This window comes from Callithrix jacchus, chromosome 11, assembly GCF_049354715.1.
Source record: "Callithrix jacchus isolate 240 chromosome 11, calJac240_pri, whole genome shotgun sequence".
Taxonomy (NCBI): Eukaryota; Metazoa; Chordata; class Mammalia; order Primates; family Cebidae; genus Callithrix; species Callithrix jacchus.
In genome coordinates, this window is record NC_133512.1 from 112,333,786 (window position 1) to 112,361,603 (window position 27,818).

The window sequence follows — 27,818 nt, forward strand, 5'->3', positions numbered from 1 at the left end:
TTGAGTTGGGCTGAGAAAGGAATGCTTTGCTTGACAAATTACATTCAACAGACAGGCTAAGACACAAGTTAGAAATTCCGTATCACAAAGAGGACAGTACCTGTTCTGGGCATTCACCTCCACCTGGTCGGTCACCTGTCCCAAGGATTCTTCCTCCTGCTTCTGCCGCAGCCGTTCCTGTCGGGCTCGACGGCGCCGTTCCCGGGCGGCCTCCTCTTCATCATCGTCGTTCCTCTGGTAGGCGATTCTGCAACATTACAAAGACAAACCTCTCAGTATGCCACCTGCCAAACGTCTTCACCAACTTCTTGGCAGGAACAGTCCTGAGCCCTTTTCTGAATTTGACTGCTTAATGAATCACATTATTCTAAGAGGATGGTCTGTTTAGAGACCTAGTGAACTAGTTTTCAGACTTTTAACTATTTGAAAAGCATTAATCCAATAGCTACAGAAGACAATTTGCAATGACCAAATAACAACTAAAACATTCTACACAAAATGCAAGTTACAAAAGCAAGTTGCCTTTGGAAATTGTGGGTTAGCATTTATTTTCTTTTTGGAGATGGAGTCTTGCTCTGTTACCCAGGTTGGAGGGTAGTGATCTTGGCTCACTGCAACCTACTCCTCCCAGGGTCAAACGATTCTCCTACCTCAGCCTCCCAAGTAGCTGGGATTACAGGCGCACGCCACCATGCCCAGCTAATTTTTGTGTTTTTCATAGAGATGGGGGTTTCCCCATGCTGGCCAGGCTGGTCTTGAACTTCTGACCTCATGATCCACCCCCCTCGGCCTCCCAAAATGCTGGGATTACAGGTGTAAGCCTCTGCACCCGGCCTTAGGTTAGCATTTCTTTACAAAGCTGATTATCAGTATGTAAGATTTAGAAGAAGAGACCCAAAGGATTGAACCAAAAATAATCAAAATGCTTACTTAAAAAGATCTAGCATGTTGCATGAGTTACTTGTTTAGACACTGTCATGAAGATCAGAAAAGAATCAAGTTACACTACCAAACCAGGACTTTGGTGTTAATAAGCCCTAATTACAGTAAATATTATACTAATTATTAAATAGTATATTAAATAATAACTATTATTAAAATTGGGACTAGAATATCTTCTTTGCTTGGATTTTGTTTTTCTACCTAGTTCCTTTTCACTGGAGAGAGAAGGTGTTACTGACAACGGGTAGGATGCTTTGGAGTCAGTGCATTTTGAAGGGGTGGCAGCTCCCTTTAAAGCCCCCATCTTCTGCTCTAAAACATGCTTTAGTATCATACCACCCACATGCTGGGCACAACACAATGGCCCACAGCTGTTTATTTAGATAGATGTCTATGGGCTGAGGCAGACAGGAGACACAGAGGACTTCACATGTGTATACATTATTTAGCACTTTTTTTGAGACAGTCTCGCTTTGTCACCCAGGCCAGAGTGCAGTGGTGTGATCACAGCTCACGCAGCCTTGACCTCCTAGGCTCAAGCAATTCTCCCACTTCAGCCTCCTGAGTAGCTGGCACTACAGGTGCACACACCACCACACCCAGCTAACTTTTGTACTTTTTTTTAAGATACAGGGTTTCACTATGTTGCTTAGGCTAGTCTTGAGCTCTTGAACTCTATTTAGCTTTTGTAGTCATCTAAAGTGAATGCCTATTTGAGGAGATTACAAATCAATATCACTATGCTAGATATGTTTCTCTTAAGATTTATTTCCAAATAAAGAATTAGGGCTGGGGAACTGCAGCAGCTCATACTCAAGAGGAAATAGCTATTTTGACACATGTCTGACGAGATACAGAGTGCCAAGAAAGCATGGGTGCTAGCTTGAAGGGTCAGTGGGTTGAGTGTGGGTATGGGGCTGCATTGTGTAGCAAGCTGCTTTTTGTATTAAGAGAGCTGCAGTGTTTTTGTTACAATGTTACTGACATAGCTACAAAATAGAAATCCAGATATGTAAACATTTCATACTAATAATTCTTTTTAAAATTGTGGTAAGAACACTTAACATGAAACCCACCCTGTGGCATATTTTAAAGTATACAATACAGTATTAACTAGAGGCGCACTGTTGTATGGCACTTCTCTAGAACATGTTTATGATTCTTGTATCATTGCAAAGCCAAAATAATTTGCAAATTAAAATAAAACAGAACTATACCACTTATACCATACATGAACCTAATATAACTGAGGATGGTTTGCTCATGTTAGAGTTATAAATTAGGCATTATTAGGCTTAGACTCAGTACTTTTTTTCATCTGTGTCATGTTTGGACTTCAATAATAAGAATGTTATGAATGTTTTTCACTATCTCACAAAAAACAGGATTAACAATTCCAAAGGCTGGTTTCATCTTTGCTAACTGAAAAAATCTGACTTCATATTTACAAAAATCTGCTCGTGTGCAATCCTCAAAAGCCAATACAAATAAAGTGTTACTTACTAATTCTATAAAATGGGCTAGTTTATTCTACAAATATGGGGGGGGGGCAGTGGGATATAGTTGATAATGGATGACTAGATTATGCTTCAGAAAACTTGGGTTTTAGAACTGGTCTCTCACTAATTTACAGCCCTTTGATTAATCTAAATGAAATAATTTTCTTGTGTGTGACAATCAAATGAAATAATAGGTATGTCATGACAAAGCATTCCACACTGCAGTATCTTCCTGTCATTAGGAAAGTTCAGTTAAGGAGCTGCTTTGTGAGGAAAGATGAGTTCAATTTTAGACTTGTTGAATTTGAGGTGACAACATGACATGATTTGAATGTTCCTTTCTAATTCAACCACATTGTAGTTTGCAGTAGAAAGCCCTTCCCAGTGGTTTGGCTTCACCCTTCAGATTCTTGGCTTAATATTCCTTTGGCTTCTTTCTTGGGAGACAGCTTTAACCACAACAGGGAGAATCCTTAATAACTGCTTCCCAAACTAATCAAACAGAAAGTCTCAATTTGCTTTTCTACATCTCTGGATCAGCCATGAGGTCATGCCTGTTACCTGGGGCCTTCTTCCAAGACAAGCAAGAGGCATAAAATTCCATATAGGACATCCCTATTGATACAGTTGGGCTTTGTGTCCAAACCCAAATCCCATCTTGCATTGTAATCCCCAGGTGTCAGGTGTTGAGAGAGGAATGTGGTGGGAGCTGATTGGATCATGGGGATGGTTCCCTCACACTGTGGTCGTGATAGTGAGTTCTCATGAGATCTGATGGTTTTATAAGTATTTGGCAAGTTCCTCCTTCCCTCACTCTTCTCTCTTCTGCTGCCTTGTAAAGACAGTGCCTGCTTTCCCTTCCTCCATGATTGTTAAGTTTCCTGAGGCCTCCCCAGCCATGTGGAAACTGAGTCAATTAAACCTCTTTTCTTTATAAATATACCCAGTCTTGGGTAGTTCTTTATAGCAGTGTGAGAGCAAACTAATACACCTATACTGAAAACAAAACTCCTCTAAGCCCTTAATGGAATATAACCATGAGCCCTTAAGTTCCCACTATTTTGATGAGTTACCATCTTTCTCCTTTCACCTACCCACTGGGCATCATGGCTGGATATTGCTGGCTGTTTGCTCTGACATGAACTAGATTTGCTACATACGCTGTATCACATGTCATCTCTCTTCATCTTTGATTTCTCAGTAGAGGAGTAACCTGAACAACCGATCATCTCCACTGTCTCTTCTAGCTCTTCTTGCTTGGTACAGCCTAAAGTTTATAGGCTCTCCATTGGGAGCCCCTTTTCTAGTGTACACAGCTACTAGAGTCTATTAGCCCCTTTTCACACGGCTATAAAGAACTGCCCAAGACTGGGGAACTTACAAAGGGAAGAGATTTGACTCATAGTTCAGCATGGCTGGGGAGGGCTCAGGAAACTTACAATCATGGCAGAAAGCAAAAGGGAAGTAGACACCTTCTTTACTAGATGGCAGGAGAAGCGCCAAGCAAAGGAGGAAGAGCCCTTATAAAACTATCAGATCTTGTGAGAACTTGCTATCATGAAATAGCATGGGGGAAACTGCACCCATGATTGAATTACCTCCACCCGGTCTCTCCCTTGACACATGGAAATTATGGGGATTACAATTCAAGATGAGATTTGGGTGGGGACACGAAGCCTAACCATAACACAGGGCAAAATTTCTAAGGATCTTTTTATGACCATAATTTAAAAAACAGATTAAAATTGTTTACAAAGTTAAGAACAAAAATGAACTAAAATGGTTTCATGGCATTTTCAATCATAACAAGTCCAGTTGCTGGTTCAAGAATATATCAGTTGGCTCTATAGGTAAAATTGTGTACATGCCAAGTGACTTGATAGGAATGGAAATTCTTCAGCTGTGAGGCTCCCTACCTTAGCCTTCAGCATGCAAAGCAAACAGTCATTTCTTAGCTTTTGGGCCTCTTTCATGGTAACTTTTCCATCCTACTAACTCCACAGGTTTATTATTTTTTCTTCCAAAATTGAAAAAAACAAACCCTCAATTGTTCATTCTTTTGGATTTGAAAAGGAACTCTCACATATTATTTTTTTAAAACCAGATAATTCAAATGTATGAAAGAGAAAGTAAAACCCACTCCCTAGGATCCTACCACCCAGATTCGAACATGATGAATATGTGAAGTATCCTACCATTTTCCTGTGCATGCACAGATGTTTTCCTTTTTAATAAAATAGGATGTCATACATATCATATAAGAAATGTCATAAACCATTTCTTCAATTTACCTTGCTTATGACTATCTTTAACATTAGCAAAATATAAATTCAATTGCAACACAGTATTCCACTTAGGTATACACACACATAATAATTACATGGATCTACTATGATTTAATTTTCTACTGAGGCACATTTAAGTGTTTTCAACTTTATATCTTCTTATAAACAATGCAACAAGGACATTGTTATAGACTCACTTTAATCACTTGTTCAATTATTTACTTAAAACTTTTCAGAAGTTAGAATTTCTGAGTTTAATTTCTGAATTTAAGAGTATGCTCATTTTAAAGGCTTTTGATAATCATTGACAAATTGTCAATTTAACACCAGTAATGTACAAAAGCTGATTTCACCATAAAGCAGAATTTGTCCAAAAGACAAGTACACAGGATCCTTATTATATCCGAACGATAGCACAGGCTCTGCTTCATGCTTCAGTGAGAGACAAAAATGTTGACATTTCTGATTTTCCACACGCCAGATTTAAATGTATTTGAAATGCTGCTGACTAGTAAAAATCATACCTAACCAACCACTGGGTTGTAATAAAAGCATAATAATCCATTTGTTCCTTCTGTGAAAATTCAGCAGATGCCAGTATTAACCTGTCTGCCAAAGCCCACTGATGTTCCCAGATGATTCAGAAGCAGTGTGGGATCCTGAAGTTTATCTGACTCATCTGCGAATGACTGAATTATGTTTAATAGAGTTTAAATCAAATGTGTTTTATTGGGAACCTATTTTAAAAAAAAAAAAAAAAACAAAACTGGTAAGCCACAAATGATCTATAAAGCAGGTCTCGATGAAATAAAATGTTCGTTTGACCAGAATCCATGAACTTCCCACCTATGCTGGTTGGAAGAGGGTTTATTGTGGAGTGTTTTACTTTATTACTTGGAAACTGCTTTTGCTCATCTTTTGGCACAAACACTTGGAGAAAGGTACAATCGATTCTTCTGCAGCAAGATCCGTTGACAGCAACATGGCTCGTTGGATATTTGGGAGAAAGAGAAATGATCTTTGTGTGTATGTGTGTCTGTGTGTGTTGTGGGTGCACACACTAATGAATAAATGCAAAGAATTTTAAAAGTCCATAATAATCCCATGATGTTATTTGATTGTGTCCGTAGTATGAAAAAGTAGAGAGGATTTTTTCTATTCCTGGAACCATTGCTTAAAGGCCCTGGTGTTACAAGATAAGAAAAAAACACATATGCAACGGGAAAGCTCTCTTCTAATGCTGTGGCTTTTACACCAAAGATATTTTAGGTCTTTAACACCAGGCCCTGCTGCCCCAGTGTATTTAAGTAACAAGATAACCATGTTATAGTCTGCAGCTTTTAGATAGAAAGTTCAAACAAATTAAAGTCTTACAGACATGGCAAATGAGGAGATCACGGAGGTGTGATTACATGTGGATGGGCCAGGGTCTAAATGTATGCCAGACGAGAGACAGAGGAACTTGCAGACGCTTCCTTAGCAAGACACTGGAGCAAGGCACGAGTTGTCCTCTTGCTCCAGTGTCCCCCACCCCAGCTTCCCTATCAAATATTTCTCAAAACATCTGCAACACTGGCAAAATTCTTATTATCCTCTCATCTATAGTGAAGATCGTCTTGTTTGGTTTTTATCCCATGTTCCCCATAGTTTAAAGAATGTTTCTTTTATTCCCTTCATTTTGTCTTTTCTCCATTTCGGTATCTTCTGGTATTAGATTATAGGACATCATCCTTAAAGATTCAAGTAAAATCATGGCAACAGTATTTTATTAACAAAACAAGATCTCTTCTCAGGAAGCCATGTTTAAAAATTAAACCAGGAAAAAAATAATAGACATTTTTATGGGGAGGGGGCTGATTTTATTACAGGTTTGAGAGCATTCAAGACTCAGAAAGAATGAAAAAGAACGGTTTAAGTCTATAGAGAGTACAAATATTTATTTCATGTTGATAATCTCAGTACTGCTCTGAGTAATTACCTAGATAACCAAATAGTTAATCAAGTTTGGATTTGCATCTTGCAGTTATTTTTTACATACATGGTAACTATAGTTATTTTGCCATGTAAATATTTTAATAATATATTTGAGGACTTGTCAAAGTCAGTTCACTAGGCATACCTTTATTTTCATAATTTATGTAATAGGATATCATAGTTTAACCATTCTATAGGTAGAAATTTTGGGTTCCATTTGTTCCCCTATTGCATACAATGCATGTGTTTCTCTAGGGTAGATATTGAGAAGTGAAGTAGTATGTGTTCGTTTAAATTTAAAATTTAAAAGATCAGATCAAACTGCCCTGAAGAGCAGTTGGTGTTTTTTTGTTTGTTTTTTGTTTTGAGACAGAGTCTCACTGGAGTGCAGTGGCACAATCTCGGCTCACTGCAACCTCCACCTCCCGGGTTCAAGCCATTCTTGTGTCTCAGCCTCCTGAGTAGCTGGAATTACAGGCTCCTGACACCATGCCCAGCTAATGTTTGTATTTTTAGAAGAGATGAGGTTTCATCACGTTGGCCAGGATGGTCTCGAATTCCTGACCTCAGGTGATCCTGACCTCAGGTGATGCCTCGGTCTCCCAAAGTGCTGGAATTACAGGCGTGAGCTACCATGCCTGACTACAACAGTTAATTAAAACAAATTTACATTCCAATGCTTTGTCATTTCAAATACCCAAGTTGCGTCAACATAAACTAAGACAGTCCACTGCTAACTGGTAAGATTAAAGATGCAGTCTTCCACATCTTGTATTGTAATGGTTTCTAACATTTTAAGAATGAGGATCCTTTTAAAATATTAAGAAAAAATAAGATCTTAAGACAATTGCTTATATGTTTATTTGTTGAAATGTTTTATAAAATATAAATGTTTTAATGTTTTATAAAATAATGCATAAAAAGGAATCTGTATTTTATAAACCAGTACATGTATTCTTATTTGAAAAACAGTCTTTCATACATGAGACAACTATTTAGCAGACTACAGTAAATACTTGGTGTGGACATGAATTTGGGCATCTCTCAATCTTCACCACTAGAGAACCAATGCTGTATTGAAAGAGATTACAAGAGTATCAGTGGATAGACTTTGAATTGTCACCTTCAGACTTTTTTGTGTTCTTCAATATTCCCAGTGCTTGATAAGCACACACAGACACAGACACAGAGGCAGATCCACAGGTTGTGAGAAAAAGCCTCAGAGAAAACAAAAGGCTCAAGGTACTATAGTGAAGCCCAGTTAGAAAAGACTTAGGACTTCATTGAGATCAAAGTTTCCAAGTCTGGTTTCCTTGTTTCTGCCACATTCCTATATTTGGAAAAAGGACTCTGCACCTAAAATTCCAAGACCATCTGACACGAAGTTCACCGTTTGTGAATTCATAGTAACTTACTGGCCAGTAGACAGTTGACCGGACCCCAAGATTAGCTCTAATCTTTCTGCATTCCACTGTCTGTCCACTTTTATATAAGGTTGATGGAGATTTCAGGCTGGTAACTGAGATACTCAATCCAGAACACTATCCTGTCCCCAGCTTCCTGCAGCTATACACTCCCCACGAAGGCCACAATCCGAAGAAGAATGCCTGGGCCTCACAGCCTCAAAGAAGGATGACTTCTTAGTCAATTACTTTTATTTGATTCCCATCATTACTGGCTCTGCCAATGGCATTGTCTAAACCTGGGTCTTAATATGGAATCCAACTTAAAAAGTTAAAACCTCATGTAGGTTGGAAACATGCTTATCAACTATTTGGAGGCAAAATGACTCACACATACTTTCATTATTCTTTTTCATGTACCAAAACCCCCAGGGATTTTATTTTATAGTATGAAATGCAAGCAGATTCTCCAAATATATCCAAGTAGCTCTATAAACTGCTCAAACATTCTTAGCAAAATCTCAGATGATACTGTGATCAGGAGGGAAAATCCTGAGCTACCGAAATGAGTCATGTTTGCCCTGCAGATTTACTGTATGTTTGAAAGTTAAAAGAAGTTTATAGAAACATTCCAGGCTCTTAAATATGATTTTGTTTATACGTGGTGTCTGCAAAATGTTGTGGTTTCATGTAATTCACATAAAATCCAACTCTGAATTTTTTTCCTTGGAGTCCTTAAAATACAGGCATTAAAAGTTATGATGGAGAAAAAAAAATCAAGAAAATAAAAATATTTTTCACTTCAGAATATGTTTAGACTTAGTAAGTAGTCTGCAGTCAGTTGGTCTGTTAGTAATGAATAGAGGAGAGTGAAAGAAAGTCCCCTTGATTTAGAAGAAAAAAAAATTTTAGTGGAAATGTGCTGTATTATTTCATTGCGGGGTTCATTACAGGATCAGTGTTGTGTTTTTTCCTGGGGTGAAAGCATGCAAGGGGATATATTACTTGAAAGAAAATTACCCAGGAAACAAAGCATTTCCCACTTCATTTGTTCCCATTCTCCCACCCCATCTCCCCATACACAGATATATTTGAGAGTCACCAAAATTTGCATCCCAACCATACTTCGACTCTTAATAATAAAACACTGTGTCCTTGCAAGCTTTAGTGTTATGTATGTTGTCACTACCAGCCCAACATCTGCTTTATACAATGGTGCCATCCCCTAATTGTATGAGTTTCTATAATTACAGACCCTAACAGGGGACATATGCTGCAGAACAGAGGAGACGATGACATAAGATCCTCTGCTTGTGTCTACACATACCATAGCAGTCTGGTCGTTAGCATCATCATGCCTGGAACATCCTGTCCAACAAATGGATCAGGTCTGATTGGTCTTGAATGGTTAGAAGACATCCAGGACATGCTAAGAGTTCTGATTTTGACTCTGAGTTATAAAAGGACAGTTCTTAGAATGGTCCTGTTCCAGGACAGGCAGATCCCCAAGCTTAGAGGCTCATTTCTGAATCCATGCACATACTCGCAGAACATTTTTAAATGATGGACTCTAATTATTTGGGTTTATTATTTCAAGCTAAAATGGCTTTTATCATGACTTATATTGTACCTACAAATGAATATATAGTACATGACTACTTTATTTTTTATTATTATTTTAATTAATTTACTTATTTATTGAGACAAGGTCTCCTCTGTAACCCAGGCTGGAGTATACTGGTGCAATCTTGGCTCACTGCAGCCTCGACCTCCTGGGTTCAAATAATCCACGCACCTCAGCCTCCCCAGTAGCTGGGACCACAGGTGTGCACTACCACACCTGGCTAATTTTTGAATTTTTTGCAGAGACAGGGTCTCTCCATGTTGCCCAGGCTTGTCTTAAAGTCCTGAGCTCAAGCACTCTGTCCGCCTCAGCCTCCCAAAGTGCTGGGTTACAGGCATGAGCCACCATGCCCAGCTGTGTACACAACTACTGTAAAGAATAATCAGACACACAACCACGTGCCTACTACCCAATTTAAACAACACCAGTTGTTAGGGATCCTTATGTGCCCCTTTGCAATGCCATCGCTATCTCCTTTTTTTGTTTGTTTTTTTGAGACAGAGTCTTACTCTGTCACCAGGCTGGAGTGCAGTGGTGAGATCTTGGCTCACTACAACCTCCACCTCCCTGGTTCAAGCAATTCTCCTGCCTCAGCCTCCTGAGTAGCTGGGACTACATGTGTGCACCACCACACCCAGCTCATTTTTGTATTTTTAGTAGAGACTGGGTTTCACCATGTTGGCCAGGATGGTCTTGAGCTCTTGATCTCATGATCTGCCCACTTGGCCTCCCAAAGTGCTGGGAACCTGTCTCTTTTTAACTGCCTCCAAATATACACTAGCCTGAATTTTAGGATCTCTGAATTATTCTCTTGCTTTTCTTTGTAGTTTTACCAGCATGGTATGCATCCCTAAACAATGTATTTTTCAGTGTTGCCTTTAAAGAAACTATACATGACAATACTATAAGCATTCTGTGATTCATTCGACATGTTTTTGACATTCATCTATGTTTATATGAATAGCTGTAGTTTATAACAACAAATGAAGCACCACCTTTTCTAAACCTTTCTTGAGATTATAATTTGCATGGGATACATGTTTAATTTCTTTTCAGTTGGTGCCATTTTCTTTTAAAATTTTGAAGGCCAGGCACTATGGCTCATGCCTGTAATCCCAGCAATTTGGGAGGCCAAGGCAGTTGGATCATCTGAGGTCAGGAGTTCGAGACCAGCTTGGTCAACATGGTGAAACCCCATCTCTACTCAAAGTACAAAAAAATTGGCTAGGGTGTGGTGGTGCACGCCTGTAATTCCGAGGCTGAGGCAAGAGAATCACTTGAACCCCGCAGGTGGAGGGTGTAGTGAGCTGAGACTGTGCCATTGCACTCTAGCCTGGGCAATAAGAACAAACCTCTGTCTAAAAAAAAAATTGTTTTTAATAAATATGATTCTCAATGAACTTAGGCTTTTAAATGTTGTCAGTCAAAAGTAAAATCTGAGTTGGAGCTGCTCTTTGGCTGCTATTATCTATTAAAAGACAATCTTGCTTTAATACATAGTAGATGTAGATAATAAACCTTGGGAACGACTCAGACCTAGGTGTTCATGGCTAGTAGCACTATATTCTTCCAGCTCTTTCTCTTGCATAGAGGTCTAGATCTGGATATACAACTGAATCACACCTGCTCCAGAGCAGGATGTAGGGAGATTCCACGTATCTACTGGCTGAGTTGGATGCAATGACATTTGGCCACAGGTATATAAACAGGCACATTATTTTCATATCCAAAGACAATCTCCTAGAAACAGAAATTTCCATTGCCATCTTCAAATGTAAAAAATATGAACTCCTTTTAGATGAGTCTTATATTTAGAGTAATCTAGAAGTTTAAGCCTCACCCCCAAATCTAAAATGTTCGTGTATAGTCCATAATCTCACGTGATTGAGCTTCCAATTATGACACTGCTATCACAACGGTAGACCTCTAACAAAAGACATAAAGCGATTGGAAAATGAAAGCAAGATGTCCTTAGGTGGACATGATAAGCCTGTGAGTAATTAAAGGGGATCCCTGCAAGGGAAAGTGGTATTGCAGACATGTTGACGGAAACGGTACAGGGCATATGGATGCTGCTAAATCAAGTCACGTATCTTGTGTCAGCTGAGTGAATTCTCAGCATCCTCTCTAGACAGGCTCTGCTTAATGTGGGGAAATTTATGGGTAATGGATTTTCATAACAGGCCTTTTATGATCTTTCCCTCCCCCAAAAGTGCCCTCTGGAGCTTTTCTGCTTCCACTTTCATTTTTCTTAATTGGAAAAAGATTTACTATTCATTTCCTCCTTCCCAGGGCTCCTTTCCACTCGAGTGGCATTGCCTCCCATCTTGTTTCTCCATCTTGTACCCCTCATCTCTTCTTCATAGACAGAAAACTGTAATATATGATAGAACTGACACTGGGGCATTGTTGCTGGCTCTGCTAGTGAAGAAGTCACTGCTATTCTAATAAGAATGGGATGAACCCCACCTGCCTGACTCCAGAGGTCCTGTACATACCTATCTAACATCCAGTTGCCTCATACCCCCACTCCATGTGCTAGCATTGGAGAGCTTTGTGTACAAGTGGCAGAAAGCAGAAAGACAAACTTTGAGTGGAGACAGGAAGTAGGAAACGAAGGGCCAAATCCTGGATGTTTGGCCCATTGGAGAGAATATTTATTCTTGCAGGGAACTTGGCAGCCAACCACCGCTCATGGGTCCCATCTCACTACTGTTGAGAAAGGAAGTCAAGGAGTCTGCTCTGTTCTTGGTAGCTCATCTTCCTAAATCAGTGGAAACCTTACTTAAGATACAGCCTGCTCGATGTGGAGGGAGAAGAGCAAACACTCGTTTGTTGTGATTTGGTAAAAAAGCCAGCCTGACCAAACCAAACCAGGGTAGCATCTTCTATGCTTAAAGACTCCTTTTGAGTTAATAGAAGACACCTATAAAAATGTGAATGTTTTAACTAAGCACTCACATTTATGTGTGCAATTGAGTTAGAATCACTAACAGCTTAAGACTCAGGGAACCAGGACTCTGAGAGAGGGAGCATGAGCATTAGAAACATTCTTGGACAGCACTTAAATGATTTGAGGGTTCTTGTCTGTCCTGGAACAGATTTCTATCCAAAAAAGGTAATTCTATCCTAATCTATTGGCTAGATTAGATTACTAACCAATCAGGCTTACGCTGTCTGCTCACTAGATCACCAATGTAATCACTAATTCCTTAAACTAATTCCTCATACAGGAGGAACTGCTTCACTAGTGGAAATCACTGACTTGACTTGAAAAGAAAGTCTGTATTTCTGAATGACAGATAACAAAGTTACAGCACCGGCACTAGCCAGTTACTAGCCAGTGCTGTAACTTTGTTATCTGTAATTCAGAAATATGGGTTGCTAATCTTGTATACATTCCTCTCCCTGATTGATCCACGTGGAACCTACCTAGACTTGGAGGCAAGGACAGTTCAATTCACGTGAGACATCAGAGTGGTGAGCTCTGGGCAGCAATGGGGATGCATGAATACCTAGGTTCCAGGAGGAGGCATGAGGGCCTAGGTTCCAGGAGGGGGTGGCAAACCGTCATTCAGAACCATCTGCCAGATACCACGGTGGAGTCTGAACTTGCGGTAGTGGGATGCTGATAGGTAATGCTGCTATAACCTGGAAACTATAACACCCAGGTAGCTGGAATTAGCACATCCATTCAACAGATACTTATTGAACTTTTACTCCATTCAAGCCACCGAGGGCAGAAACCAAGATGAATTAAACCCCTGAGAGGGGTTCATAATCTCTAGGGAAGTTAAAACCTGTTAAGAATGTGATAATAGATAGAATGTGTTAAATATTACAGAAGACTTTTGGGATGGCAAGGATTGCGAGCTGAGGGAATGAAAGAGGACCTCTCCACATACAGAAAGCTCAAACAGCAAGACTGCAAATTCAGGAAATATGGTTATGGAAAAGCACACAATTCCATCTGGCTAGGGCTTGGAAGGCATGAAGGGCATTAGTGAGGCACGAATCATGCTTGGCACATACAAAAAGATGGCTTTGAATAACTGAGAAGAGAGGACCAATCATTGAATGAAGTATAAGCTCCTTCCAAAGGCTGTGCCCTGTGGAAGGGAGCTCTTGAAGGGCAGCACACATGAGGAGTTTCTCGTTTCAGTCTCCACTGCAGGTGTTTCATCTCACTCTGCAGCTTTCCCCAAGAAATAAAAGAAATTAGGGCCAGCTACCCAATATCAAGGACCCCATCCATCTTAGCTGCAGGAGGAGACATCTGTTCAGCAAGTCCTACAATCATTTAGAACAGCAGCACCTCAAGAGCCATAAGCTGTGACTTTCCATTTTTCGGAGTGGAAGTTCTGTCCTTTTTTATTCTGTGACCTTCTCCACCATCTTGCACTCACTCTGCCCACCCCGTGTTAAACTGGATTTTCACTTATTCTGCTTCTATTCAGAGCCCAGCTGAAACCCACTGCTTGTGGTAAGGTACTGATTGTCTAGGATGAGAGATTAATGAAACTAGAAGAATTTTGAGGTTATTTTGAATTCAAGCTTTACATTTTATACTTGGTAACCCGGGGTCCAAGAGGTAAAGTGACTCATACAAGTAATTACAAAATCAGGATTGACCCAGGTCTTCCAGTTCCTATGCCTGTTTTCTTTCTACAATAGAAAGCTTTCTTAGGGTGCCCTGGAGATGAACAAAGAGCTTCAGTCATCTGAGCCAGGGATTGGCAAACTATGACCTGCAGGCCAAAGCCAGCTCACTCTGTTTTTGCAAATAAAGTTTTATGGGAATAAAGTTTTATGGTTGTATTCTCTCTATTGTCTATGGCTGTTTTGCACTTCAGTGCCAGAGCTGAGTTATTATGACAGAGGCTGCATGGCTCACAAATTTGAAAATATATACTATCTAACCCTTTAAAAAAAGTTTGCTGATCCATGATCTAAGTCAATAGTTTCTAAATGTCTTTTCATAGTATACTATAATCAATTTTTAAAATTAAGCATGCATCACTAACACTGACATATATATTTATGTATACTATACATTTATACATATATGTGCACTCATTTAATTATAAATTAGATACATGTATCATTTAAATGTTTACAAATATTACAAAACACAATAAACAGAAATTTAAAAAGATAGAATGACAAGGAAGCAAAGGTATATTTAAAGTAATGTTAAATTTAATTTGTTAATGTTCATAAAACTTTAACTGTTTTTGAAAAATCTTGGCTGAACACATTGTAATCAATAATTTGAAGGTCTGGCTCTAAGTTCAGTTTATTTTGATATTCAGTTTTAAATGACAGTCAGAGCTTAATTTTTTTAATCCCCAAAGATATGTAAAGAAACACATTGTTGGCTTGGCAGGTTGAAGCACGGTACTAATACATTAAATCTGCCCAACTAACCATGCACTGCATTTTGCCTAGAAAATTGCATCCAAAAATTGTCTGTTCTGATGTCAATCAGTTCTAGTTCAAAGTAATCCCAAGGTGCTTCAGTTTTCCATTTTTAAATAAATAGCACCAAAATCTACTGAAATGCTTCACTGGGGAGATTTTTAAATAGATTAGAAAATGTTTCCAAGGTGGAGTGTGAAGATAAGATAGTCTTGGTAGTTTATATGTTTACATCTTTTTCACTGACAAGATCACAAAAAAACAGTGCCATTTTCCAAAAGATCTCTCCGATCATGAGTTTCTTCTGAAAAGTAATGGATTCCCCCTCTCTGCTGGAAACTCCCCTCCGCTGAAAGGAACAGGTAAAGTGTGAGGCAAGGACGCACTGGTCCCTGTTCACAAGCATTAGTGTCCGCTCTATATGCAAGTGTCAGTGTTGCTTTGGGTTTGCGTTATGAGTGTTACCTTTTGCTGCAGCTTCTGCAGAAATCCTTCTTAGTACAGGTCTATTTCACGAAGTTTAAACTAGATAAAGTTTACCGCTGGGAAATCCATTTACCTAGTCAGTTACAAGTAAATTGCCTTAAGTCACAGAATGCTGAAAAGACACGGCCAAGCAAAGGCCGCACTGTTCTCCCCCCTGAGGGTGCAGGGAACTTTCCATTTTTCCAGGGCACTATGTTTTTGTGATACTCTCAGGACCAGTCACATGGGGTCAGAAACCGAGGGAAAGTGCTGGTGCCAGAAAGCGCAACAAACAGTAAAGCTTGCTTTCTTTTTCTTTTAATTTCATTTTATATTCTCTTGTCCTCTTTGATTATACTTTCCTTAAGAGGCTCTTTCCTCCTCTCCATTTTTACCAAGAACCCACTTATGTGTCCCTCAAGGCCAGCTCAAATGCTACACTCTTCCATCATGGAAGTCGACTAGAAGGAGCCCTTTAATGCCTCTGAAATCTCTGTGGTTGTTCCAGTTATTTATCACATATTGCTCTATTGCTGCTATTTCTGTATTATCTCCCATATTATGACTCTTGAAAGCAAGAGTCATGTTTTAAACATTTTTTTTTTTTTTTTGAGACGGAGTTTCGCTCTTGTTACCCAGGCTGGAGTGCAATGGCGCGATCTCGGCTCACCGTAACCTCCGCCTCCTGGGTTCAGGCAATTCTCCTGCCTCAGCCTCCTGAGTAGCTGGGATTACAGGCATGCACCACCATGCCCAGCTAATGTTTTGTATTTTTAGTAGAGACGGGGTTTCACCATGTTGACCAGGATGGTCTTGATCTCTTGACCTTGTGATCCACCCGCCTCGGCCTCCCAAAGTGCTATGATTACAGGCTTGAGCCACCGCGCCCGGCCATGTTTTATACATTTTTAGCACTCTTCTCAAAGTGCCTTGCATAAAGCAGTATTTAATAAGTATTTTTAGTAACTGCAGTCAAGAAAGGCATATAGCATTAAAATACAAAGCTAACCTATACAAAATAAGAATGAACTGCCTAAGATCATATGGATTCAGCTAAATCAGAACATGGAAAGACCAAATACTCCAAGACTTAAAAGTTTTAGTGTCAAATACAGAACAACAGTGCTTCCTCAAAAGGCAGATCAATGTAATGGAACTCTAATCCATATATAGGGAAAGGCTGACAATTCTATGCTAGGCTCATGAGTATTTACTGCAAAAAAGGCGTTTAAAGCTATTACCACTTTATCTTTTCTCAGTAACAGAGGCAGGAGAAGGTCATCACCAAAACCAAAGCGTGTGCACACACACAGAGCACACATACACTTTATCAGAAGCTTTGGAGTGGCTTTAAAAGCAGACACTTCATACTGGCTCATGAATATGAACCAGGAATACCTGGCTGTGCCTGCTGCCATGTTGCTATGGGCTGCAGGGCTTACCCTTTGACCATGGTTCCAGAAGGTGAAGCCTGATCATTCACCAAAAAAAAAAAAAAAAAAAGGTGACCTCATAGATTTCAATTTAATCATTATGACAAAACTATATTAAACCAACTGAGGAATGACAGTGACAGCCTAAAAGCCAGGCGTGGAGACAGAATTTTTAGAAAAAAAAAAATACAGAGATAGAACCCCTAACACTTTGCACTTCCCTCAATTCCTTCCTGCCAATAGTTGCAAGCAATTACTTAGCCACAGACTTTCTTGCCAGTGTTTCTTAGGCAGGTTCTTGGCGCATTTTGCTCATTGGTCCAGAATGCAAATGTTTCAATGCATTTCTTTGCTTCTCATTCCTATGCTACTTTCTCTGGAGATGGCATTATGTTGCAACTATATATAGAAAACCCCCTTGAGTTCAGAGCTGGAAAATGGATGATTTACTTTTTAAGAAGACCAAATGATTATGGACAGGAGAAGTATTTGACTTTTGAACCTAGTCAATAAACAGGTGCTAAAGTCAAAAGGAGTCAACCGGTGTTTTCCATTGAGATTGTGGACTGTGGCCTGCTTCAAGAGCATGTATGTGTGTGTGTGTGTGTGTGTGTGTGTGTGTGTGTGTGCGCGCGTGTGTGTGTGTGTGTATACATGTGTGCATTTGGCATCAGCCTTTTTTATTGTCATGTGATTGGCCTTGGCTTGGCTCATGAATAGAGCCGTTCTGTATTTTCCTGCGACTCTAGCACGTGCCTTTTTACCTCCATAACTCCTCCTGTACCATCTTCCCTTGCAAATTTCTTATATTCTTTCTCTTTTCACTATCAAGATTAGTTTTAGTTTTGGCCTTTTGCAATATCTGTGGAAAGCAAAAAGAACTCAGTACAGCTAGGTTAACTGAGCATGTTTGATTTAGCCAGTGCTTTGGAAATAAAACTGGTTCTGAAATTCAATGGAGAAGTCATTAAGATAGCCCAAAATAGTTAATTCCACTGTATCCTGGGCTGTCTTGTCAGTTTACATTCAATTCCACAGTTAGGTTTATCAAGTTAGTTTAACCTACTTGGTAGTTGACCGAAAATCATCTTGGGATGGATCTCTACGGGGATAGTGAAGTGATTTTTAGTTCCATACATCTTAACCACTTGCCCAGATGATTAAAAAAATCAAAAGAACAGTTCAGTTTAATTATTAAATACATTGGAACAGTATGTTGACTATATTCAATATTTTTGATCCCGGTATTAGCAGCCACAACTCCAAAATGACATTATGTTACAGGCTTGTGCTCTCTAAGCTGTCCTTTGAGACGAACTGTCCGGCATCCCTTTGTGCTATCAATCTTACTCGATCCCACAGAGAACTCTGACACTGTTTATTGCATCTTTCTTTTTGAGATTCTCTGTTTTTGTTTATTTTGTAGTTTCTTTTGTACCTTTTACTCAGTGTCTTCCTCAACTCCTTCCTTCTCCTATCCAACATACTCTCCCTGGATAATCTCATCTATGTCTATAACTTAGTTGTCAATTTTAAGGCAAGGATTCTCTATATTCCCAGCTCAGTCAGCACTCCTGAATTTTTTTTTTTTTTGAAATGGAATTTTGCCGTTGTTGCCCATGCTGGAGTGCAATGGCATGATCTGGGCTCACTGCAACCTCCACCTCCCTGGTTCAAGCAATTCTCCTGTCTCAGCCTCCCAAGTAGCTGGGATTACAGGTGCCTGCCACCATGCCCTGTGAATTTTTATATTTTTAGTTCAGGTGGGGTTTCACCATGTTGGCCAGGCTGGTCTCAAACTCCCAACCTCAGGTGATCCACCTGTCTCAGCCTCCCAAAGTGCTGGGATTACAGGTGTGAGCCACGACACCCAGCCTTTGCACTCCTGAATTTCTAAATGGCCTTTCTCCCTTGGTAATGAAATGTCCAGTAAGGAAGCTGAGAGTAATTTTAGACACCTGATTAATCCACAATTCTTTCAAAATTCAAAACTTCTCTCCATGCTGATACCGCACTTGCATATGCTCTTACTTTTAAAGATTGATAATCTGAAAAAAAAATTTCTTGGTCATATCATCCTATCCTTCCTACAGTAATTTCACAATTCTGGAAAGTGAAGTTGGCTTAATATTATAAGAAAAAGTAAAATAAGAGGCATTTATTAACTAAATTAAGTATCAAGGGATGAATAACTTGCAAGGACACAGAGAAAATATAAAAAAATATCACCTCATTTGGGAGGCTGAGGCGGGTGGATCACGAGGTCAAGAGATCGAGACTATCCCAGCCAACACGGTGAAACCCTGTCTCTACTAAAAATACAAAAAAAAATAGCCAGGCGTGGTGGTATGCGCCTGTGGTCCCATCTACTCGGGAGGCTGAGGCAGAAGAACCGCTTGAACCCAGGAGGCGGAGGTTGCAGTGAGCCGAGATTGCGCCCCTGCACTCCAGCCTGGTGACAGAGCAAGATTCCATCTCAAAAAATAAAAAAAAATCACCTCATTACTTATGACTTTGAAATGGATACCATTTTCAACTACTTAGCAGAGTATTTTACTCCTTACATGCATGGAAAAGAAAGTTTAAACAATACTCATGTGTCTAGAAGTTGATTTTGGTTGAAAGCACAATTCTCTACTGTTGAGTGTTCAACAGCCGAACCAAATCTCCCAGCTTGAGAGGAAACCTGTCTAACTTGTTTCATAAATATATTGTATTTTCTTGAGAGGTTTCAAAATGTCAGGAAGAAAAACTGCCTGGCCCTTTAGGGGGCTGGATGATCCAATAGAGGATGCATTCAGAGCAGCGGTTGCTTCTCAAGGTCCCCAACCTTGACTGCATATTAGAATCACCTGGGGGAGCACCTAAGCCTCTTGATGACCAGGCCATACCCCAAACCAATTAAACCAGAATCCTGCTCGAGGTCTCATCCAGGCATTAGAACTTTTTAAAGCTCCCGGAGTGATTCCAGCCTGCAGTTCATGTGAGAAACACTGATGCGTAATGAGTGGCTCAGGAACACTTCGGACCAGATGCAGTTAAGTTAAAAGGCAATGTCGAGTCATTCAGAAGATAGAGTGGAGAGAGGAGTCACAGGCAAGCATTTAGTGATCAGATGGGAAATAGATGAGCAACTCATCACTTTGATCCTAAATGCCAGGCTCTTTTCGTTTCTTTTATTATTTTTAAATTGGGGAATATAAATATGTACAAGCAAAAGTCGGTGCTACTTAATATTGGTGCATAGATAAATGTTTAAAACTTACTAGACATTTGGGCCAGGTGTGATGGCTCATGCCTGTAATCCCAGCACTTTGGGAGGCCAAGGTGGGCAGATCATGAGATCAGGAGTTCAAGACCAGTCTGGCCAACACAGTGAAACTCATGTCTCTACTAAAAATATGAAGATTAGCTGGGCATGGTGGCGTGTGCCTGTAATGGCAGCTACTCAGGAGGCTGAGGCAGGAGAATCGCTTGAACCTGGGAGGGGGAGACTGCAGTGAGCCGAGATGGTGCCATTGCACTCCAGCTTGGGCAACAAAGCGAGGCTTTGTCTCAAAGTAAACTAAACTAAAATAAACCTTATTAAACATTTCTTAAATATACCCAATGGAATATTCCTTATTCTCTCCATGACTAAATTTGATCAAGTCCAATATCACCTTCCTCACCTGGTGGCCAAGAGGATTTTAACCTATAACCTCAACCTCTTTTAATGAAAACATCATAAAATCCCAAATTCCTATCTTTTTTCAATATAGATAACTGTGTCAGCATGATATTCCTAAGGCTGTTAGAGATCTGTGAAAAAACAATTCCTAGCAGTCTGTTCTACAGAATTCAAACTGAAAAAAAGAGAAAAAAACCTAGGTCTGGAGCCAGCCAAACCAATGAGATACCTGCCAAACCACACCTTATCCTCTTCAATCAGCAAAAATATCATCCACCGCCTGACTTCCCTTCCCTCACCAATAGGCGTTTGTTCATTCCCTTATTAGGACAGTGGCAGTGACCAGAGAGATTGCTCGTGTCTCAGGGCCCACGAGTGGCTCCCACAACATGTGCAGTTCATCAAAAATGAAAAGGCGGGGAGAATGGAAAAATAAAATCCTCACTGTAGGGAAGAGAATACATTTGGGGTAGGCCACAATTAGGGTTTGGAAAACAATTTTTTTTTTAAAGGCCAAACCAGAAAAACACAATCCTAATATTTTTTGTAAATGCATTTTTAGGAAGAATATGTTTGAAACTTAGAAATGCCATCAAGGAAACTTTATTTGCATGCTTCCAGGGAGTGGAATATAAAATCTGGAAGTATCTAGTCTTGCCTTTAAGAAGGGCTAGGCTTGGCTGGTCTATTCCAGTTATAGGACCTGGGATAGACACCCGAACACAGAGTTGTTATGTGATTTTTCTTTTTTAACCTGGAGAAAAATAAAAGCTCTGTCCTCCCTTCTCTCTGTGTCTCCTGTTTACAGGGCTACTTTCTCCACTATCCTCTGATCTTAATTCTTACACCTTCTTCCTCTTCTCACAAGGTACCAACTGAGAGTTAAACCAGGTTTTTTTTCTGTGATATTAGTGCAACTTCCAAGTCAAAATGAGACATCTCCCTGTTATGATCTGTGTCAGCAAGGCTGTCTTGCTAATCCTATCCTGTTTAGTGGTAAGCTGTTTTCAGAGCCAACTCATGAACTCAGATCCATCCAAGCAAAAACAGATGGCAACTTTTTACAAAACACTTCTACAAAGCACTTTTATCACTTTTTACAAAACACTTTCATGAGATCTAATTTGATCTTCTTAGTTAATAGTATTTGAGAGATGGGCACTATTGTTTCTATTTCATAGTTGAGGATATTGGCTCAGAGGGGTTAGGTGACTTGCATTCAGAACCAGGACATCACTACAATTTTGGGCTTTTCTGACTGGTGGTGTCCTCTACTTTCTCCAAATGTCACAGTCCTGCTCAAATAAGGAGCTCTGAAGCCTACTAGAGAGACTTTAAGTCCTCAGCTTCCCCTAGGGAGCCCTAAACAAAGGGTCTCAGGGCTGCTAAGAGAGTATAGGAGACCCCAGGAATCACCTCACCCTTCTGGGTCTGAGCTGCTGCTAGTGAGGAATACCTAATTTGCTCAATTTTACTCCTTGTTGAAGTTCTAGGTTTATCATTTGTAAAGTTAAAAACTAAAAATCATAGCCACTGTCTATTTAAGAATGAACAGTAACACTGATAATTTAATAAAGAGGAATGCACAGGTCCAGCCCATCTTACTTTGAAGGAGTGAGTCAAAGAAATTGTTTTCAAGGATGGTGAAGCTTACTTAACAGTAATAATTTGCTTTGTGCAGTAGTTACAAGGTACCAGGCAGATGCAGCTCATCTCATCCTTACAACAACAGTGAATAGGTATGACTGCTCTTATTTTACAATCTAGATGAGCAAACCTGGCACAGAAAAGTCAAATCAGTTGCCCGAGATTATACACACAGCATTTTAGCCATCACCGGCCAACCCCAAAGTCTGAGCTCTTTACACAACAACAAAGCCCATTCAGTTCTTTCCAGGTCTCAGCTCTCTGGCTTTGACTGGGCCGGGGTTAGAAGTCTAAGATTTAGAGAAGTCATATGACTTTGTATGCCAATTCAAGGCCAAGAGTTTCCTTTCTATCTATCTATCTATCTATCTATCTATCTATCTATCTGTCTGTCTAATTTTTGAGATGGAGTCTCGCTCTGTCACCCAGGCTGGAGTGCAGTGGCGCGATCTCGGCTCACTGCAACCTCTGCCTCCCGAGTTCAAGAGAGTCCTGCCTCAACCTCCCCAGTAGCTGGGACTACAGCGCGTGCCACCATGCCCGGCTAATTTTTTGTATTTTTAGTAGAGATGGGGTTTCACCATGTTAGCCAGGATGGTCTCAATCTCCTGACCTCGTGATCCGTCCACCTTCATCTCCCAAAGTGCTGGGATTACAGACAAGAGCCACCGGACCCGGCCTGACCTCTTTTTAGGGCCTGTAGGGCAATATTTAGAGCACTGGGCTGATTATTTAGGGGAAAGAGTCACAGAACTCAAAGTATCTTCCTAGATCCTTCCTCTTCAGCCCTCCAGGCCTGCTCCTCCGGGAGGAGAAGTTTGCTCATCAAGCGGGATATGATGTAATAATACAGCCGCTGCCAGATTCACCCACTCGAAGACCAGAGGTTAGAGCTCTGAAAACACAGGGAATAGCCTCCATTACGTGCTAAGCTGGAGAGAGCAGGGAAACCACCAGGAGCCAAAACCAGGCACCAGTCTTACACACACCCAAGCAGAGAGGAGGTCAGCAAGTGAGTGAACCCTCTGGCCTATTTTCCTCATCTGTAAATGGAGGTTAGTACATTATCAGTTAACTGACTGGTGGTGTAAGGATTAAATGAACTAATATTTGGAGTTGTAAGGATTAAATGAACTAATATTTGTACAGTGCTTAGAACAGTGCTTGGCATATAGTAATACTACATGAATGTTCGCCATTTTTATAATTCTATCATCATCATCTCATCATCATCAACACAATGGAAATTTAATCTGTGTTTACGGGTCTTGCAGAGCATGTTCTTGTTTCCAAACAAGCAGCGGGGAATTGGGCAGAAAAGATTTTTAAAACTTAAGGATCTTAAATGGCTTTTCACTGATGATAGTTACACCACAGAAGGCTGAGGAATGCAAAATAAATGTAAGGGAAAAATCCTTATCTCCTCTTTGCGTTCCCTTGTTCTTCCCTGTTGATTACCTTTCTCTTTCTTTTTTGAGGGGTGTACAAGGAGAACTGTGGCTAAATATGTTCAATAAATGGAATGCCTTTCATCTCTTATTTTCTCTTTCTTAATCCAGGTCATTTCTCACTGAAACGTACTTGTAAATTTATCAGAGAGCTTTATCTTCCCATGCCAGAAAAGGTTTGTGTCCTAGTGGAAGAGGATAATCCCCTTTTCTGTTCTTCTTTGGCGCTGGTTTCATACCCAGACTTCATGGAGAATTGATGGATCAGACTCGATGCAGGGAGACTGGTTAGCTTTCTAAGAAGTGAATGCTTCCTGATCACCAAGAGGCAAAAGTTCCCTAGCCCCAAAGATTTTAGACAGGTTTTTTACCTATCAGGGAAGGACCTAGCTGTCCTCCCTACTCCAGTGAACTTCGGCCGGCTGGCATTTTATTTATTTATTTTTATTACTATTTTTTGAGACACCATCTTACCATGTTACCCAGGCCAGAATGCAGTGGTGAGAACACTGACATCCCAGAGCAAGCGATCCTCCCACCTCAGCCTCTCGAGTAGCTGGGGCTTTAGGTGTGTGCCACCATGCCCAGTTAATTTTTGTAGAGATGAGATTTCACCATGTTGCCCAGGATAGTCTCAAACTCCTGGGCTCAAGCAATCCTCCTGCCTCGACCTCTCAAAGTGTTGGGATTACAGGTGTGAGCCAGCATGCCTGGCCAGTTGGCATTTTAAATGTACTTAATAATTATTATCCCACTTATTGTTTTTATTTATTTATTTTTTTGAGATGGAGTCTTGCTCTGTAGCCCAGGCTGGAATGCAATGGCACAATCTTGGCTCACCGCAACCTCTGCCTCCTGAGTTCAAGGGATTCTCCTGGCTTAGCCTCCTGAATAGCTGGGATTACAGGCATTTACCACCATGCCCGGCTAATTTTTGTATTTTTAGTAGAGAAGAGGTTTCGCCATGTTGGCCAGGCTGGTCTCAAACTCCTAACCTCCGGTGATTTGCCCACCTCGGCCTCCCAAAATGCTGAGATTATAGGTGTGAGCTACTACACCTGGCCTATCCTACTTATTGCTTATGAATTAAACCATGAAATTGCATGTTAAAGTTTAAAAATATTTCTGTATTTGTCATGAGTTCAGTTGTATCTTCCAAAAAATGGTATGTGGACAACCTAACGCCCAGCTCCCCAGAATATGACCTTATTTGGAAATAGGGACTTGACCGAGGTAAGTGAGTGAAGATGAAGTCATTAGGGTGGGTTCTAATCCAATGTGACTGATGTCCTTATCAAAAGGGGAAATTTGGCTTCAGACACAGAGACAGACCTGCACAGAGGGCAGACGCTAAGAGACAGTCTTGGCCACGTGAAGGCAGAGATTGGAGTAGTGTATCTACAAGCCAAGAAATCCCGAAGCTTGCTGCCAAACCACCAGAAGTGAGGACAGAGGCATGGAACAGATTCCTCCTCACAGCTCTCAGAAGGAAGCAACCTTGCTTGTGATTTACTTTTTTCTAAAGATTTTATTTTTGTAGAGGAGTTTTACATTCATGGCACAATTGAGAAGAAGATAGAGAGGTGTCCCATATATTCCCTGTCTCACACACACATAGCCTCTCCCATAACGTCCCCCACCAACATAGTTCCTTACAACTGATGAACCTGCTCGGATACAGTATCACCCAGAGTCTATGGTTGACATTGGGTGGTACTGATAGTTGACACAGGTCACTCCTGTCATAGTTGACATTAGGATTCACTCTTGCCATTGTACGTTCTATGGGCTTGGACAAATGTAGTATCATACCAAGTATTTCACTGCCCTAAAAATCCTCTGTGTTCTGCCTATTCATCCCTCCCTTCTTGCCCTAGTGCCTGTAAACCACTGATCTTTTTACTGTCTCCAGTTTTATCTTTTTCAGAATGTCACAGAGTTGAAAACCTACAGCTTACAGCCTTTTCCGACTGGCTTCTTTCACTTAGTAATATGCACTTGGCTTTCATGGCTTAACAGCTCACTTGTTTTTTGTTCTGAGTAATGAGTCTAGTGTTTGGGTACACCACAGTTTATTTATCCACTCATTCACTGAAGTCATTTATCCATTCACCTACTGAAGGACAACCTGACTGTTCTTTCAAGCCACCGAGTTAAGTGATACTTTGTTAAGGTAGCCTCAGGAAAGGAACGCAGAACTCAGTTTAAGGACTGAAGGATTCTACTTTGCTAATAATCATGTTTCCACCATCTAGCACCTTGTACTGATTATTTAGGTTAGTGGTTCATTACGTTCAAGCAGCAGCCCACCTGACTGTTTAAGATGCCTTCTGCTATAGGTTGTAAATTTATTCTATTGGATGTTCCATTTTTCCCTTTGCTGTGTTCCTTTTGTCCTCTTGTATATGGGGATCTTGGAAGAAGATTTCCCTGTAGTTCTGAGGTGGGCTCATGAAACCTAAGCCTTCCTAGGCTCCCAGGAGTAGCTGGATCACAGAGCCACTCCATTCCCTGGGAGTAAGGGGTGGTTTACATGGTGTACCTCCCAGCCCCAAAACCTTCAGATTCAGAAGAAACAGACTCATAATACTTCCCTGGATCACACTGAATGTTTCATTAATGTCAGACATTTGAAATTTATACCGGAAAGCTGAAAAAGCACTCCCCATGGAGTTGGCGTAGACCAGGATGGCTCAGTTTGTGATGCAAGGTTGTTTCCTCTGGGGTGAATCGACATACACATACTTCCTGATTGCTTCTCACTCAGTGGAGTTAAAAGGAAAGTCCCTGCCCCTGCTTGGATCTAGGGAACTTTTGCTCTTTTGTGACAACAAAATATCCACTTAGAAAGTTAACCAATATCACAAAACCATTTTTCACAATAGGCCTCTCTAGGTTGCAAGAAATTTGCCCAATGTGTGGAGACCTCAGCCAATTTTAGAATGTAGAGGTAATGGCCAGATTCATTGCATTTAATCTAGAAGTATGTACACTCAGATGATGGGTTGAATTGTATCCTCCACCTCCAAAAATATGTTGAAGTCTTAACCCCCAGTCCCTCAGGATGTGACCTGATTTGGAAATAGAGTATTTGCAGATGTAATCAAGATGAAGCCATTAGGATGAGCTCTAATCCAGTGTGGCTGGTGCCCTTTGGACACAAACACAGACACACACACACAAGGAGGCCTCTGTGAAGAGAGGGAGAATGCCGTACGAAATTATGGGAGCACTGGAGTTAATGCTGCCACAAGCCAGGGAACATCTGGGACTACCAGATGCTACAGGAGGCAAGGAGGGCTCCTCCCTACAGGTTTCAGAGGGAGCATGGCCCTGCTGACACCCTGATTCCAGATTTCTAGCCTCCACAACTGTGAGACATTAAGTGTCTGCTGTTCTAAGCCACTTGGCTCATAGTACTTTGTTGTGGAACAAGCAAAGCAGCCCTCAGAAATGAATACAACGCATCACGGTCACTCATGCTTCTGTGATTACCCAGAAGCTCCCTCAGGGTCATCTCCCATGCACCGAGATCATGGCAGTAACTATTATTAAACACCTACATTCCCCCCTGGTGCTTACCCCTTGAGCACTGAGTAAGCACCAGGCACTGCGCGAACCACTTTACATGTATCTTCCTTTTTCCTGTAGATCAATCAACTGAGAAACTCAGAGAGATTCAGTAACTGGCTCAAGGGCACATAGTTAATGAAATGACAGGACTAGGATTTGGATTCAAGCTTATCTGGATTTTGAAGTCAATAGTCTTAATTTATGCTCTCCTCACCTGTGCAGAATACTGCAAAATGGTGGCATCTGCTGGCAAACAAACACCTATCTGTTCCTACCTCCCTCTTGGCACTGAATCTGGTTTAAGCCCACCAGAAAAAGTAGTAATTCTATATTTTGCCAAAAGAATATTGATTTTTAGCAAGTTTCCTTTAACATCAGAGTTAGCCAACGTATAGTGGTTCAAATTCTTATTTTAAATAGTAAGTCAATGAGATAAC

The 27,818-nt window shown here is 40.6% G+C and overlaps 1 protein-coding gene across 22 annotated transcripts in view; it reads right to left on the reverse strand.

Annotated features, from left to right (window-relative positions):
• CALD1 (caldesmon 1) overlaps positions 1–27,818 on the reverse strand; it is a 238,228-nt gene that overhangs the window by 45,527 nt on the left and 164,883 nt on the right. For all 22 annotated transcript variants that reach the window (XR_013524233.1, XR_013524239.1, XR_013524238.1 and 19 more), the window contains one exon: positions 101–247. Coding sequence is in view for 12 of the 22 variants with exons in the window: in XM_078343717.1 (XP_078199843.1) it covers positions 101–247 (147 nt within the window). In the remaining 10 variants the exon portion in view is untranslated. The remainder of the gene's footprint in view (positions 1–100; positions 248–27,818) is intronic.